Source organism: Plasmodium gallinaceum (genome assembly GCF_900005855.1).
Source record: "Plasmodium gallinaceum strain 8A genome assembly, contig: PGAL8A_v1_62, whole genome shotgun sequence".
Taxonomy (NCBI): Eukaryota; Apicomplexa; class Aconoidasida; order Haemosporida; family Plasmodiidae; genus Plasmodium; species Plasmodium gallinaceum.
In genome coordinates, this window is record NW_021628221.1 from 538,865 (window position 1) to 552,880 (window position 14,016).

Genomic DNA, 14,016 nt, shown 5'->3' on the forward strand with positions numbered 1-14,016 from the left:
TTATTTAAAATGTGCAAACGGAAAAAAAAAAAAAAAAAAAAAAAAAAAAAACATAACTCCATATGTATGTATGAGAAAAACATTTAAAAAGGACAAAAGTAATGCTTACTTTATATATATGTAATCAATGTATTTTTTTTATACAACGAAATAAAATGAAGTAAAATAAAATATACAAAATGAAAATTAGTTTTTTTTCAATTCTTTAAATTATATATTTAAATTTTTCTTTTGATTGCGAGAGCATTTTATGGTATTTCATATGTATACCTATAAATTGTTGTTATCAATTCATTTGTTGAAATTTCAAAAGTATACAAATATTTATGTTTTGTTTATTCATACTAATTATAAAAAAAAAAAACATTTATTTAAAAATAGTCATAAACATTATATATATATATATATATATATAAATTATATATTCCTAATGTTTTTAAATAAAGTTCTAAACTTGTAAAATTTTTTTATTTTTTATTTTATTTTTTTAATCTATGTTATTTATTAAATTTTTAAAATTTAGTTCATTATGTACTTTTTCATTTTCTATTTTGAGGAATATATTTAATAAGTTATTAATTTTGAAAAAAAAAAAAAAAAAAAAAAAAAGAGTAATGATTATGAAATATTCTCCATAAGTTTTCTGTAGAAAATAAAATATTAAGAAAAGTATTCAGACAAACAAAAAAGTAATAAAAAACTTAATATGTTAAATCTGAATCAACTGAACTAATCAAAATTTGAATATTTGTACTAAATATAAAAAAAAAAAAAATATATATATACTATTAAAATGTATTTCATCTATTTATACAACCAAATAAAAAATATTAACAAAATGCTTAAAATATAATCTTTAAAAAATATATTTTTCCACTTTTTTTTTTTTTTTTTTTTTTATTACAATTTATCTTTGCTTATTTTTCAAAAGATATATATAATTGAAATATGCTGATGTTCCAATAATATTATATGTATTAAATATTTTTATATTTAATAAAAAAAGTTGAATGTGTAAAATTTTACATAAGTAGTGCATTTTATATTTTTTTTTTTTAAAAGAATGAGATCATATGTATCAGAGAAAAAAAGTGAATTAACAAAAGAAAATAATTACGAGAAAAAAAAAAGTGAAGGTTATTTGATTAAAAAAAATGAAGCAACCGATAGTATAATATTTTTAAAAAAAAATAGTTCAAAAAATGAAGAAAATATTAGAAAAAGTATTTCAGATAATATATACATGAATTTAAAAAAAAAAAAAAAAATTAACGGTGATTCAATAGAAGATAATTTAAATAAAAATTCTGATAAATCAGAAAATATAAGTGAAATAAAAAATAATTTAAGTGATTTAAATAATGAAAATATGAATGTATATAATAGTGATAATAAAAAAAAAAATTTTCTTATTGGGCACGCAGTATTTTTTACTCCTAAAAAAAATTTGGTGAATACAAGTAATGAAAAAAAAGAAATTGAAAATAAAATATTGCATAATTTAAATGATGAGAACAATTTAAATAACCATTTATTAAATAACTATAAATGGTATAATAATAATGATCAGAAAAAAAATGATATATTTAATAACACAATTATGAAAAGTAAAGATGTATTATCAAATGTAAATAATGCCTCTTCTAATATTAATAATAATTATAATACTAACAATAATAATATTCACTTGAATAACAATAACAATAATAATAACTTTAATTACAACATAAATAATAACAATAATTTTGGTTTAAATGATAAAACTCTTAATATAAATAGTAGCTTAACTTTTAAAACACACAGCATAAATACATCAAACCTAAATAATATAAATTTTTTACAAAATAGTGTGAATAACAATGAAAATAATGAAAATAAATTAGATTATTTAAATGTTTCACAATATTCTTCCGAAAAAAAAAAAGATATAGTTTATTTATTTCAAGAATTATTAAGCTATTGTGAATGCTTAAAAAGAAGCAGGAAAAAAAGTACTGAAGAAATAAATAAAATTAGAATTAGTTATAATAAAGTTTCAGATTTATTAAAAGAAACACTAAAGAGAGAAAAAAATAGTCATATAAAAATAGAAGAATTAAGGAATATCATAATTAATTATAATCAAAAGTTCGATCAAGTTAAAAATAGCTCTGAAGGAACAATAACAAATTTGAATAAAAATGTTCAAACTTTAATTGATTTAAATAATAGTCTTGAGATAGAAATGAATAAAATTGTTAATGAGAATCAACAACTAAGAAAAATAGCACAAAATGAATTTGCTCTTAATAAAGAAATCAATGATTTAAGAAAACAAATAGAAAATTTAAATAATGAAAAAATTTCTCTCATAAATCAAATTGATAGTTTAAGATTAGAAAATTCTAAAATTGAAAATGAAAAAAATGTTTTACTAAGTGATAAAACATTACTTCATTGTAAAATTGATGAATTAGAAAATGGACTAAAAAATAAAAATAACATTTTTAATGAAAATAATATATTAGAGAAAGAAAATAATCCATTTATTATTAACTCAGATGAAGAAATAAATGAACAACTTAATAACTATTTAAATTTAAGTCACGATCAAAGAACAGAACTTTTTAAAAACTTCTTGTATCACTGGAGAGAAACAAATAAAGCGGGACAAAAATTTTATGAACAATCATATCTAATAAATCAAAAAAATTGAAAAGTACAAACATGAAAAAATATACCAAAAAAAAAATGTGGGTTCATATTTCATTTTTATATTTCTTCCATGTATTATTCATTATTGGAATTTTTTTTTTTTTTTTTTTTTATTTCAAAAAAAAACCTTTTTTACAGAATTTTATGAAATAATATCATTCTGTAGCATATGTTTTTTTCTTTTATATAAAAGTACTAAAAATACATATATATATTAGATGATTTTTATATTTTGTTTTGTTCCCAAATTTAATTTTTTTCTTTTATTAACTTTGTCCATGATATATAACTTTCATGTAATTATTTTTAGCATAATTGCTATTTTATTTTTATTCTTTTTTTTCGTTAAATGGTAAATATTTTTTCTTTTCCATATTACTATTTTTTTTTTTTTTTTTTTTTTTTAAATTATATATATATATCATCAAATAAAAAAATTAAAAATTAAAATTTATTTAAAAAAAAAGAAAAATTAACAAAAAAGTTCTAAAAGTTAGAATATATATGTATCTAAATTCTATATATTTTTAGAAATTTTTTAATTAAGAAAATAAAAAGATGTTGAGATCATCATAAACTACATGACCAAAAATATATTATGTAAAATTGCAAAAATTATAGTCAAATGTAGTATATATGTAAAATGAGGTATTATAAATATAATATCTAATTGTAAATATTAAGTATATTACATATTTGAAAAAATATATTGTATATCATTCCATACATGTTCAATATTTTTATTTGCATTAATAAAAATACATTTATTTTCATTTAAAAATAAATTTATTATAGGAATACATTCATTTTTATGAGTTTCAAATCTTTTCTTTAATGTTTCCATATTGTCATCAACTCTCCCTGAAGAAATAAATAAATAATAATAATAAATATAAAAAGATAATAAAAAAAAAAAAAAATGAATTAAAAAAAACATATATATTAATAAAAATGTAGAACAAATTAATAACATTATATATAATGTTACCACTCACTAATCCTCGACTTATACATCTTTCAATCATAACTTCCTCATCACAATAAAGAAATAAACATAGATGCACATAAGCATAATTTCCAATAATCTTAATCCATCCATTAAAATTATCGAAATTTCTTGGAAATCCATCAATAATAAATTTATACTTTGCTTTTTGTTTTAATTTATTTTTTTTTAATATCTCTAATACTTCTTTATTTTCATAAATATTATTTTCATATTTTAATTTCTCATGGTATTTCTCCATATCTGTATTTTTTAAATATATGTTTTCATCTAATAAATTAAATGAAAAACTGTTTTTTTTTTCTTTTATTTCCTCTCTTTCTTCAATTTGTTCATGTTCTAGTTGTTTTCTTTTCTCTATTTCACTTTCAATTTTTATTTTCATTAATTCCAAAGTTATATTTACAGGAACTATTTTTCCTAAATACAAAAATTAATAAAAATTTTATATAAAATATATATATATATATATATATATATATATATATATATATTTGTACACACATTTTTCAAACCATTATTTATACAATCTTCTACAATTGATTGATGTTTTTTGTTTACTTCATTTTTTTCACATTTTATTAAATACTCTCTTAAACAATCACCTTTAAATAAAAATATAGATAATAACATTTAAATAAGTAAATTATATAATTAAGAACTATAAAAATAATTAATCAAAATATAAACCTGCACTAATATGAATAAAATCAAACTTTTCTTGAATTAATTTGCATTGTGTTCCCTTTCCACTTCCTGGTCCACCAAGCATAAATATCTTTAAAAAAATTGTAAAAAAAAAAATTTTTTTTTTTTTCCTATTTTTTTCTTTTTTTTTTTTTTGTCTTTTTCATATATTACCACAAGAGGTTGATCTCTACTCATTATGAATTTATTATTAATAAAAAATGTTTCTAAATACTGATATGAATTAAATTTTCTAGTATTAAAAACGAAGTTTGTATTATTTATAATTCTTGTTATTTTATTTTTTTTGAATAAACTTTTAAAATTATCTCCTTTTTTATAATAAACATTTGTTCTGTTCAAATAGAAAATTTTTTTCTTATTTTTCGAATAATTTAAATTTTCAACAAAGAAAACTTTAGAGAAATTAACTAAAATCATAAAAAAAAGTTTTAAATAAAAGTGTTTATTTTTCATAAATATTTTTTCCTTTTTCTTCTAAATTATATATCTAAAAACAATTAAGCATCTTGTTTTTCATTATTCAGCTTTTTTTCTATTTCACTTTAATATTAACTCCCTATTATATGTTTGATTTCATAAAAAAAAAAAAAGGAATAAAGAAATAAAAGAAAAAAAGAAAAAGAATAAAAACAAAAATAAAAAATACGAAAAAATTATAAAAAAATTAAGTGTAATAGATAAAAAATTCTATAGAAATAATATAAAAAAAAAAAAAAAAAAAAAAAAAAAAAAAAAAAAAAAAAAAAAAAAAATACATAATAAAATAGAAAAAATGCAAAATTAATAATGAAAATTAAGCATAACAATATATAGAAATAATGTATAAAATAAAATAGTAAAATATAACAAAAATATTAATAAATATATAATAAAGTAAAATGATACAAAAACATGCGAAGATAATTATAGTAATTTACAAAAAAAAATATATACACAAAAATAAAGTATTAATTGTTATATATTTGAGTAAGGTATTGAGGGAAGAACATTACATTTATTTATTAAAAATAAATAAAAATAAAATTCATTACATCTTACATTTTTTTTTTTTTTTTTATTATATTTGTTTTACTTTTCAATGCTTTCAATAAAATTATCGAAATAATTAAATTGATAATTAAAATAATTTGGAGAGGAAAATATATTAAATAGTAGAAAATGTGGAATTAAGTTTTTTGTAATTTCATGGATAACTTTTTTGCAACATTCAATTATATTTTTTATTATTTTTGTATTTAATTTATTGTTATCATCAGTTTTCCTTTGACTAATTAGTAAATTATTTAATTTTAATTCACACAAAATTATTAGAAATATAATTTTTTTTATTTCTTCCCTACAAAAATTGTTAATATCAGTTAATACATTTTTTTTTAATTTATTCATTGATTCTATTTTAATGTTTAAATACAATTCAACTGAATTAGTTATATCCCTTAAAGTGTATAAAATAAAAGATTTTCTAAAAGTTTTAAAATAATAACAGTTATTTTGTTTTTCTTTTTGTTTAATAACTTTCAAATCTTCTTCAATAGCCTTATAACTACAATAGCTCCTACTTTTTTTTCCATTTTTCTTTTTATCTTTTACTTCTTTATAATATGCAAAATCGTCATTTTTATTAGGTTCATAAAATAAATGAAATTTGAACCAATTTAATTGTAACTTTTGATAATATAATTCTATATTTTTAAGTAGTTTTATATATTCAGTATACTCTTTTATAAAAATTTCTTTTAACTCATGAATACTTGCTAGTCTTATTTTTCCATCCATTCTCTATTTAGTAAAAATAAAATACTATAAAATAGCTAAAGTTTTTATTAAAAATAAAAGTAGTGAAAATAATAAAGAAATACTGAATAGCCACCCTTATATATATTTCTTAATAAAATTGTTCAGGTTTTTTATAGTTAAATATATCATTAACAGGATATTTCTTATTAAAATATTTTTCATACAAATATATTTTTGATTTATTTGATGAATATTTAATTTTAAAACATTTAATTAAATTGTCTAAATTATCAAACCATACATTTACAAAATTATTATTTGAATGATTTAAATTTAATAAATTAAAACTAGTAATATTTGAAAATCTAAATAAATAAAATTCCTCTAAGCAACTAAACTTAAAATTAGTATCGATCAAAAATTTTAAATTTGGCTTCAAACCAAACCAACATAAGTGATAAGGAAAATCATTTAATGTTTTATTTCTTTTTAAAATCATTTTGAATTAAAATATATATATATATATATATAAATATATATATATATATATTTTTTTTTTTTTTAAATTAATTTTTTTTTTCTCAATTTTTTAAGTACATGTAATTTTATCATAATTTATTCACAGTTTTTTAAAAATATATTTATATGTTTATAATAACATACATATTTTTTTTTTCTTAAATGTATAAATTACTTACATCTTATTTTTTATCTACATATTTTATTAAAAAATTCAAATAAGAAACTTTAAGTGCATAAAAAATTTTATTGTTTCGTTTTATATATATATATATATATATATTTTTCTATGAATATATGGAGACCTTATTAATACTTTTTTTAATTTACATAAAAATAAAAATAACTTTTTATTTTTTTATTATATTTTGTTTTTGAACATTTTTAAAAATTTTTTTTTTTAATTCCCATATTCTTTTATATATATATATATATATATATATATGTATGTTAAAATAGAGTAACATTTTAAACTATCATATATATACATTTTTTTTTTATAGATTTGAAATTCTACCTTTTTGCATATATAAATATATATGTATATATATACATATTCTCCTTTTAACCTATTTAAAATATTTTATAAAAAAAGCAAATTTTCCTTTTAGTTATTTTTAAGTTATGTTTTTTAATTTTTTTATAATGTTGTTTAATTTTATTAATTCTATGTAAGAAAAAAAAAATAAAAAGGGAAAAAAATTTTATCTATATTTTTTATATATTTTGCTAAATTAAATTAGATTTGATTAAACCAAGTTTTATTATTTATTTTATTATTGTATTTTATTTTTAAATTAAGAAAAAAAAAAAAAAAAAAAAAAAAAAAAAAAAAAAAAAAAAAAAAAAAAAAAAGAAATGAAGGAAAACGTAGAATGTATTAAAAACAATTTTGGTGAAATAGGAAAAACCAAAAAAAACAATGATTCATATATAAATGAAGATGAGAAAAATAAAAACGAAAATTTTAAAAATAACAAGCCAAACATTAAAACAAATTTTAAAAATAAAAATTCATTAAAAGAGAATAAAAATGACCATAATAATAACAATGGAATTATGAAATGTGAGTTAAGTGAAGTCAAAATAATGAAAAATAAAAATGAATCAAAAAAAAAGTATGATGAATTAAAAGAAGAAAAGAGTAAAAATGTAGGAAAGATAAACACATATAACGGGAAAGAAGTAAAGAAAAAAAAGGAAATGAACAAAGAATATCAAAAAGATAATCCTAAAAAGAACTTTTTAGAAAAAAAAAATGAAATAAACAACAAAGGAAATAATAGCGAATTCACAGAAGATAGTAACAATACATATAAGAAAATTGTAAATGAAACTAATATGAATGAAAATAATATACTTAATAATAATATGAATGATAATAAACCAAATGAAATAAATTGCAGCGAAAACAATATGAATAAGAACCATTTAGATCAAAAAAGTAAAATAAATTCAAAAAAAGAAATAGAAGAAACCCAAAATAAAGTAAAAACAAAAAATAAACCAATTAGTATTTCCAAAATAAATATAGATATAATTTTTTTAAAAACAGACATCTTTATATAAAGAATTTTTAATACTTTTTTATTGATAGAACTTATATTTTGTTTTTATTAATATTAATACTACTATAAATACGAATTAATTTCATTTTTTTTTTGTATATTCTGTCTTTTTTAGAACGAAAATTATTTACAGAATTCTTGGGCATTTTTATTTGATAGAGAAAATAGAAAATATTATGAACAGTATATTAACAGTTTAATATCATTAGAAACATTTAACACAATAGAAAGATTTTATAAGTAATTAGCAAATAAAAAAGAAAAAATAAGAAAAAGTTTTATTATTATTATTTTTTTTTTGTTTAACAGGAATTATAAATATATGAAATCTCCATCTTCAATAAAAGAATATTATAATATTTATCTCTTTAAACAGAATCTTAAGCCACTTTATGAAGTATAAATGAATAATTATAATAAAAATAAAATAAAGTAAAATATTTATTATTTTATTTTAATTTTATTTTAGGAATATCCAAATGGATTTATTTGTATTATAAAAAATACAAATTATTTTAGAAGTAATATTGCCGATTTAATATGGGAAAAAATGGTAATTTTTTCTTTTCTTCTTTAAATTTTAATTATAAATGTTAAATATGAAATTTTAGGAAAAAATAAATTATATAAAATATTAAAATTTTTAATTACCTTAATAAATTTTTTTTTTTTTTTAGGTCCTCTTAACAATTGGAGAAGAATTCAATTTAATTGATATATCTGGTATACAATTATGTATAAGAGAGAGCGAAATTTTTTTTAAAATATGGATGAAAAATTACTCTCACTATTTAAAAAATATTTTAACGTAATATAAAATATTATGAACAAAAGAAATATAAGTGTATATATAAATATGCAAAAATATTTTTAAATTTTTTCCTTTTCTATTAATTATTAGGAAGAAATTAAACGAATTATTAGACCTACCTTCAAACACATCTATAATTATAAAGATATTATCTGTATAATAAAAAAAAATTTGTTTATACTTACATAGTAAAATATAAATTAATTCTTTTTTTTATTATTATTTTTAGCATGTATGTTATAACAGAAAGAATTATCATTTAAAAGATAAAAGTGAGAAAGGAAAAAAAAATTACAACAAAAATAAAGCATCTGAATATTCTTCTAAAAAAGATTCTTTTAAAATTAAAAATTATAATATTACTCCTCCAAACTATATAGGTTTGTATTAATTTTTTTTTTTTATTTATTGTAAATATTTTAAGATTGACTCATAAAATTTTTTTAATTTATAGGAAATTATAATATTTATAAAAACAGCATAGATACAAATTTGTATTATCTATATAGTAATCAGAACATTCAGAATCCATATTTGTTTTATCCCTTAAATTTATATAATCATCAATTCAACAATTATTCTGATTTTCTTTATGACTATAATATAAATTATCCTATAGAAAACTTAAATCATCCAATAGAAAATGAAATAAATATAGAAAATAATTTTATAAGCAATCATACAAATGGAATAATTTTTGACAAAAAAAATAAATTTGATTATTCAATAAAGAATGAAGATAATAAAAAAAATTTCACGTGTTCTAATAATTCTAATGAAATTTTAGAAGAAAACAAAAATTTTATAAAAATTACCAGTACTGATGATAATAATAATAAAAAAAAAATAAAATAAATTTATAAACAGTTTGGGAAAATAAAATCAGTAAACTTTAAATTGTTAAAAAATTAACACATTTATAAAATAATTAAAAAAAAAAAAAAAAAAAAGAAATTTTGAAAGTTCTTGTAAGTTTTTCCTAATAAAAATTTTAATATAAAATTACGTAAATAGTATATCATTGAATGTTTTAATAAATAATAATTTATAAAATGACTAAAAGCACAAATTTTATTCAGAATTTAATGAAAAACAATGAAACAAAAATTATAATATTAATATATAAAATATAATTGAAAAAACATAGATATTCTTAATCAATTTATTTTTATCTCTTACTTTTTATACAAAGAATTAATTTATTTATTATTTTAAATTTTTTATTAAAATATTGTATCTTTTTAATTAAACGTTTCCTGTTTGTTTAAATTTATTTATTTATTTTTTACATTGTTTTTTCTTTTATATATATATATATATCTTTTCTATTCGTAATTATATATTATGTTTTAATATATTATCGTAATTATTTAATGTGTTATCAATGTTACATATACTTTAATAATATTCTTTCATATAAATTAAGATATATATATACATTCTTATTTTTACATTGTGAATTTTATTAATTTTACATATGAAAACTATAAAAAAAAATTAATTCATCTAATTTATTTATTTGTTTTTATAAATATTTTGTATTTTTATTTTTGAAGGAACAATAATAGATGAGTACCAAATGTTAAAATAAAAAATAAAATAAAATTAAATTAAAAATGTTAAAATATAAAAAATTTTTGATATAAATATGTCAGTTCATTTTTCATTTTCAAAATTCGTTAAATGACTTAAGCCTTTTTTATTTAAATCATTCTATAAAAAAATAATAAATGTATATATAATTTAATCTTTCTCATTCTCTTTTTTACTTTTATTTTATTCATTTTTTTTTTTTTTTTTATTGAAATATTATTTTTATTATTCTTATTATTACTAAAACGCAAATTTGATAGTCTTCATAATAGTCGTCACAAGCTTGTGTTAAATCACCCTTAAGAAAATTATTTTTATACCAATTGTTAAAACATTTTACATATTTTTCTTTTTTTTCTTTACATTCTTCTATCTATCTTTAAAGATTTTTTTTTATATATAATTAAATGAGAAACATTAAAAAAAAAAAGAAAATTAAATAGTGAAAATAAAAATGAAACAATATAAAAAAAAGAGAAAAAGACAAACTAAATAGGACGAAATTAAGTTTACCGCTTCTAAATGTGCCTTCAGTGTATCTTTCGAAAATTCTTTTTTAACGTTTCCCATCTTTTTGATTTTTTTTTTTTTTTTTTAAATAATAATATATCTTACACTATAAAACTTTGGATTCATTACTAAAAATTTTTTTTATCTTAGCTTCTTGAACAAATTTAAAGTGTTACATCTAATTCTTTTAAAGCGAATATTAAAAAAGGAAATAAAAATTAAATATATATATAAATATATATATAATATAAAACATAAAAAGAACAAATAAAAACTATGAATTAATATACAAAAAAAAAAAAAAAAAAAAAAAATTAAGTTTTAAATGAGATATATCTTTATATTAAATAAATATATGAAATAATTTTAAAACATATATGAAAAAAAATTTTAATTTACTTTTTACAAAATGCATCAAATGTTATGTTAGGATCCTTAATCTTATATGTAATTTCTGCTATATCTCTGCAAAAATATGTAATTATAAATTTATATATATATATATATAAAAACTTCAAATAAAACAAAAAAGCATAAATATAAGTAATGGATAAAAAAATAAAATAAATAATATACTTTAATATAAAATAGCTATTTTTTTTTTTTTTTTTTTTTTTTTTTTTTTTTTTTTTTTTTTTTTTTTTTTTTGACAATTATATAAAATAAAACTTTGAATATATAAATAAGAAATGTAGGACCATATAAATATAATTTAAAAAAAGAAAATTTTTATTTTAGAACAATTATAAATTAAAAGGCACGTATTAATATTTTTCATTCACTTTAGTTTTTCTTTTTTTTTTTTTTTAATTACACAATATTATAGGGTTCATTTCTTTCTTTAAATATAGTTGTGTCATCACACTGTATTACATTTTTAATTTTTTTTAAGTTTGTATAACTTCTTTTTTCATATTTCTCTTTAATGAACTGATATGATGCATGTGTTTTTTTTAATGAACACCAAGGTGCATCAGTCTCCAATAATAAAAGATTTAAAGGTATTTTTTTAACTGCATTTATATTTTCAAAAGTTTTTAATGAACATCCATTTACCCCTATATACAAATTTTTATAGTTACATATTCTTTCTATTGTTTCCTTTTGATCCGTAAAGCTATGAATAACTGCCCCAACATCTTCAATTAATGGCTTATATTTTTCTAAAATTTCAAAAAATATATCAGAACAATTTCTCATATGTAGGAAAATTGGTAATCTAAATATTTCCACCAATTTTAACTGATATATAAAATATTTAATTTGTGTATATTTTGGACAAAAAAATAACCTGTCAAAATCTAATCCTATTTCACCAATAGATACAATTCTATTACTATTATTTTTTATTTTTTCCTTTAATTTTTCTAAATAATTCTGATCTTTTTCATCATAAACAAAACCCGGTATTTTAAAATCTTCTTTTCTTATCTCATCAGAATTTATTTTTCTTTCATTTATTATCGTAGTACTTAAATTTACGTTACTTTCTTTGTTTTCAACTAAATCTTCACACTTTTTTTTTTCCACAAAATTTTTCTCATTTTCATAGTATTTTATAAAGTCTTCAAATTCCTTTTTTGCTAACATTTCTGTTTCTTCAATATGCTTTTTTCCAGTAAATTCAAAGCAGCTTGTTGGGTGTACACCAGCAGTTAAAAATAAAAAATTGCATTCAGGATCTGTTTAAAAATTAAAAAAAAAAAATATAAATTTTTAGATTAAAAATTACTAATGTTTAAAATAAAAAAATTAAACCATATGTTTCACAAATTTTAAGAGATTTATCAATATCTTCGAAGCATGTACAAGTTATTATAATTTTCTCAACATTATTGTTCTTTGCCCTATTTAAAACACTACAAGGAAAATAAATAATTAACAAAGTAAAAAAAATATATATATAATATGCATACGTTTTAATTATTACTATTTTAAATCATTTTCATGCTTTTTCTTATTATAAATCCCATCAAACATTTTATCAGTTAGATTTGCCCCTATATCGATAAATAAATTTTCTTGGCTATCCATTTTCTTTATATTTGTACTTTTCTTTAAGTTAATCTTTGTTTCTCTCTTAAACACTATATTTTTTTCAAAGAAAATAAAATACCTAATATTTTTTGATACCTTAAAACTTTTAGCTTTTAAAATGATATTATAGATATATAGTAAAAAAATTACATATTTAATAAAATAAATAATAGATTGCATATTTTTATTTATTTATTTTTTATTTTGTTCACATATAAGAGAAAAATATATGAACATTAAAAAAAAAAAAAAAATGTTTTTATGTAAATTTAAAAAAATGTAACTTTTTTTTCGAGGCAAAAAATGACATATATAAAAAATAATAAATTATCTAAATGACTTTATGGTTATTTTTTTTTTAAATGATTAATATTAACTTTTAACGCAAACCCCAAAAAAATAAAAATGTGTATATATTTTTAATATATAATAGTTTTTTTTTTAATATTCTTTCTTCAATTTAATTTATAACTTTTTTCTTTTAAAATAAACATTGTTTACCCTTTTATTTTTACGAAGTTATTTTATAAAAGTGTAAGATTTAGATATAATATTTATATGTTAAGTCTATTATTTTTCTGTAAGATATTGTATAAATTAACTTTGTTTATATTATAATAATACGATATATTATAAAGCAAAAAAAATAATGAATTTTTATCTATGTAATATTATTTTATACCATACTTGTGTAATATTACTTTTTCTATTTATGCTGCTTTTTGTTCATACATTATTTTTTTAAAGCCTTCGAAAGTATTGTGCTCGTATGACATTAAAATTCATGTAGTAATTTAAATACGTTATTAAAATATATACTCAAATGAAAT

The 14,016-nt window shown here is 16.5% G+C and overlaps 7 protein-coding genes across 7 annotated transcripts; 2 read left to right on the forward strand and 5 right to left on the reverse strand.

The window, feature by feature from the left end:
* Positions 1-1,063: 1,063 nt before the first annotated feature.
* Positions 1,064-2,695, forward strand: PGAL8A_00107100 (conserved Plasmodium protein, unknown function; the record flags this gene model as incomplete). Its single annotated transcript, XM_028673444.1, has 1 exon — positions 1,064-2,695. One exon carries the CDS (start codon positions 1,064-1,066, stop codon positions 2,693-2,695), a length of 1,632 nt encoding a protein of 543 aa, XP_028526188.1.
* Positions 2,696-3,382: 687 nt separating this feature from the next.
* On the reverse strand, positions 3,383-4,828 carry PGAL8A_00107200 (UMP-CMP kinase, putative; the record flags this gene model as incomplete). Its single annotated transcript, XM_028673455.1, has 5 exons — positions 3,383-3,555; positions 3,683-4,120; positions 4,216-4,305; positions 4,391-4,478; positions 4,562-4,828. The coding sequence occupies 5 exons, from the start codon at positions 4,826-4,828 to the stop codon at positions 3,383-3,385; spliced, it is 1,056 nt and encodes a 351-aa protein (XP_028526189.1).
* A 651-nt stretch (positions 4,829-5,479) lies between these two features.
* PGAL8A_00107300 (conserved Plasmodium protein, unknown function) lies at positions 5,480-6,187 on the reverse strand (the record flags this gene model as incomplete). Its single annotated transcript, XM_028673466.1, has 1 exon — positions 5,480-6,187. The coding sequence occupies one exon, from the start codon at positions 6,185-6,187 to the stop codon at positions 5,480-5,482; it is 708 nt and encodes a 235-aa protein (XP_028526190.1).
* Positions 6,188-6,296: 109 nt separating this feature from the next.
* Positions 6,297-6,647, reverse strand: PGAL8A_00107400 (conserved Plasmodium protein, unknown function; the record flags this gene model as incomplete). The annotated part of the gene is made up of 1 exon (XM_028673477.1): positions 6,297-6,647. One exon carries the CDS (start codon positions 6,645-6,647, stop codon positions 6,297-6,299), a length of 351 nt encoding a protein of 116 aa, XP_028526191.1.
* An 878-nt stretch (positions 6,648-7,525) lies between these two features.
* Positions 7,526-9,901, forward strand: PGAL8A_00107500 (conserved Plasmodium protein, unknown function; the record flags this gene model as incomplete). The annotated part of the gene is made up of 8 exons (XM_028673488.1): positions 7,526-8,155; positions 8,351-8,475; positions 8,545-8,632; positions 8,705-8,788; positions 8,913-9,043; positions 9,137-9,200; positions 9,276-9,426; positions 9,501-9,901. The coding sequence occupies 8 exons, from the start codon at positions 7,526-7,528 to the stop codon at positions 9,899-9,901; spliced, it is 1,674 nt and encodes a 557-aa protein (XP_028526192.1).
* An 801-nt stretch (positions 9,902-10,702) lies between these two features.
* PGAL8A_00107600 (conserved protein, unknown function) lies at positions 10,703-11,209 on the reverse strand (the record flags this gene model as incomplete). Its single annotated transcript, XM_028673499.1, has 3 exons — positions 10,703-10,759; positions 10,881-11,012; positions 11,153-11,209. The coding sequence occupies 3 exons, from the start codon at positions 11,207-11,209 to the stop codon at positions 10,703-10,705; spliced, it is 246 nt and encodes an 81-aa protein (XP_028526193.1).
* Positions 11,210-11,290: 81 nt separating this feature from the next.
* PGAL8A_00107700 (TatD-like deoxyribonuclease, putative) lies at positions 11,291-13,366 on the reverse strand (the record flags this gene model as incomplete). Its single annotated transcript, XM_028673510.1, has 5 exons — positions 11,291-11,333; positions 11,549-11,614; positions 11,964-12,831; positions 12,908-13,008; positions 13,080-13,366. The coding sequence occupies 5 exons, from the start codon at positions 13,364-13,366 to the stop codon at positions 11,291-11,293; spliced, it is 1,365 nt and encodes a 454-aa protein (XP_028526194.1).
* Between the last annotated feature and the right edge of the window lie 650 nt (positions 13,367-14,016).